Source organism: Triticum aestivum, chromosome 2A (genome assembly GCF_018294505.1).
Source record: "Triticum aestivum cultivar Chinese Spring chromosome 2A, IWGSC CS RefSeq v2.1, whole genome shotgun sequence".
Lineage (NCBI taxonomy): Eukaryota > Viridiplantae > Streptophyta > Magnoliopsida > Poales > Poaceae > Triticum > Triticum aestivum.
In genome coordinates this window covers 648,987,937-648,990,973 of record NC_057797.1, presented here as the reverse complement: position 1 = coordinate 648,990,973, position 3,037 = coordinate 648,987,937, and the positions used below count along the sequence as shown (strand labels likewise).

General features: G+C 57.6%; 1 protein-coding gene across 1 annotated transcript; it reads right to left on the bottom strand.

The window, feature by feature from the left end:
• Positions 1–6: 6 nt before the first annotated feature.
• On the bottom strand, positions 7–2,433 carry LOC123189984 (B3 domain-containing protein Os02g0683500). Its single transcript, XM_044602524.1, has one exon. The coding sequence runs from the start codon at positions 2,075–2,077 to the stop codon at positions 863–865; it is 1,215 nt and encodes a 404-aa protein (XP_044458459.1). The 5' UTR covers positions 2,078–2,433; the 3' UTR covers positions 7–862.
• Positions 2,434–3,037: the final 604 nt, after the last annotated feature.

Here is a 3,037-nt window from a genome sequence, read left to right as displayed (position 1 = left end):
CAGGAATTCCTTAAATTTGCTTGTACCAGTCCCTATGATCTTTGCCATTACGATCATCTAATTATGCATATGGAGTATGAAACGGTACAAAAAGTATCAGCAAACTCACGAATTAAAAGCAAGAAGGCCAAGCACATAAATATAAGATACGACATACTAGCAGACTAGCAGTACTAATGAAGAGGAGTAAACTACAGGAATTTAAGGATCTCTTCAGAAGTGAAGGATTTGACCTGCAATGCTCGTATGTAGCTTCTCCGGTGGCAGCTGCTTGCATCGCTAATCGCCATCAATGTCATTGCCTCGCCACTGTTTCTGAGAGCTGCGTTGAAGGTTCAGTCTAGAGGAGAAGATCATTCATATGATGCAAGTTCGGGATGATGGATGTGTATCAGACTGCGCTCGTAATCATACGATTCAGATCTTGGCCGTATTAATGCTGTTTGGGGTTTGCAAATTTAGAGGTGTGTTATCATATGTGGGGGCAAACGGAATTGGTCAACCAAACTGCGGACCAACCAATTAGTAAAGGAAAATAATTTGACTTAGAAATCACAAGCTATACTGGGATAGCGGGGAAGACCGAAAATGAAGGAATCTTATTCGAAACCAGACGAACTCATGAAGAATTGATTGATTCGCTAGTTTCTCTCTATATATTAATAATTCTCAAACCAACACCCAAGAATTTGATTGGCCAAAACGAAAACGAAAACGAAAATGAAATGTTAAATGCTGGCTTCTATCAATGTTATAACGGAACCGCAAAAGGTGGAGAGGAAGAAAAGGAAGGTGACAAACTGAAGAAGGAATTGTTGAACTTTCCTTGGGCACGCTCCCGATCGAGCTCACCAAATATCCTTCACAGATCGAGATCCAAGGAGGAATGCGCTTCTCTCTTGGAGGATGATGATGACGACGGCGACGAGGCCGCAGACGACTCCGCTCCGGCTGCACCGTGCTGGGGCAATTCCAGCGACCTAAACTGTGTCGGCCTTTGCCATCCCGGCATCCGCAGCGACAATGCGTTGGCATCGTTGCTTGACTCGCCGCCGTGGGTGTGCGGGTTGTCGAGGTTGACTCCGAACAGACGCACGCGCTTCGCGGCCGCCGTCGGGCTGTTGACGAGTGGCGTCGAATCGAGGACCATGGGCATGCCGACCGTGACCGGCGGGCTCGGTTGCACCGCAATGTGCAGCGGAGGTTGCGGCTGCGGAGGCGGCATGGTCGCGTGCGGGAAAATTCCCGCGGAGCCGAAGTAGAGCACCTGCGGCCTCGGCGGAGCGGCGGGACTGATGCTGCGGAAGTCAAAGCCCTGGCGGAGGCGGTGGTGCTCGTAGAGGGTGGCTGGAGGCGCGGGCGGCATGAAGAAACCGCCCGGTCCGGCGCCCCACGGGCCGTAGGGAGAGGAGGTGGGCATGGGCATGGGCAGGCGCGCGAGGCGGTGCGGGTCGCGGAGTTCGGCGCGGCGCTTCCAGTCGATGAAGAGGCGGTCGCGCGTGGCGTCGGCGGCGCCGCGGCAGAAGGAGACGGTGTCCCCGGCGTCGAGGCGCTTCTCCTTGACGAAGCGGCTCCAGCCCTTGGTCATGACGTAGCTCTGGCTGCTGTTCCAGTAGGAGTAGCGGAAGCGCCAGAGCTTGCCCCCGCGGTCCTCGAAGCTGAGCAGCAGGCCCTTCTCGTTGGCCGCCGCGTCCAGAGGGAAGTACTTCTCGGCGTGCTGCTTGGGGATCACCAGCCGGTTGAGCTTGCCCACGTCGCTCGGCGTGACCACCTTGTCGAACATGTGCTCCTTGTCGATCACCTCCACGTCGCCGCCGCCCGCCCCGCTCCCAGACGCCCCAGCGCCGTCGCTCGAGCGGAAGGGAGAGCCCGACCCAGACGCCGACGCGGAGGCCGCCGCCGCTGAAGAAGATGCGGACGCGGACGTCGGGGAGGAGGACGAGGCGGCCGCCGTCATGGCCGTCATGAAGGGGATCTCACGCGGGGAGGCCTCCTCCTCCTCCATCTCCTCCCCCTCCTCCTCCTCGTCCTCCTCTTTCGACAGCCTGCTGCTGCTGGACGCGGCGGTGAACTCCATGGCTCCTCGCAGCGCGGCCCGGCTCGTGGATCCCTCGGCGTTCCAGTGTGCGTTTCCGCTGGGCTGCTGGGGTGGATGGGGAGAGGCGGCGGGGCGGAGGGCGGGCGGGCGGGCGGGGAGGGTTGGGGGATCTATCGCAGTCGCGTACGGGCCGGGGGCGAGGCTATGTATACATGGTAATACGCGTGGGTGTGTACGCGAAGGATTTTGACCAGCCGGGACGACAGGAGGGGAGATGACGAGACGGGAAGGAATTCATGGGAGCCAGCATTGACCCGACCCTCGCACGGCTGGCTGGCTGGCTGGCTGGCTGGATCTCGCGCTCGCTCGCTGCGTCTCGCTTCGATCGGCGTGGGGATGGATGAGATGAGACGGCGGATGGGGTACCCTCGGTAGGTGAAGGGGCGTGGTAATTAACCGCTTGTGTTTACCTTTTCTGCTTGTTTTGGGTAAGTTAGTAAAAGCTATAGCTGTGTGTGTGTGTGAGCGGAGAGAGAGCTGGTGTTGCGGTGGCGTTCCCAGTTCCCACAGGGGAGGGCGCTGGCTGGCTGGCTACCCTAGAAGATTCCTGGAAGGCGACCAGGGGCAGGGCCGGGAGCCGAGTGTTTGCGTTATTCTTCTGGCGCAGGAGTATTGTATTGGTCGCCTCGGTCCTAATTTTTTCCTCTGTGTTTTTGGCCCTATCCAACCTAGGAATGGATGATCCGCGCTCCTGCAGGGTAACCATCGAGCATGATGCTCACCTGACTGTGTCAAATAAATAATGGAAGAGCGTGCCATGTGCTCTAGAGGGTGTACCGTGTGTGCTCGCTCGTTCCCTTGACCAAAGACGACCACCGGTTAGAAGCATCTTGGGTTGGAGGAGCCCGCTGACGTCGTGGACAGAAGTTGAGAACCAACCTTTAGGGTTTCTCTCCCACTTCCCTCCCTCCCCTCCAAGCTTTCATTCACCACCACCAC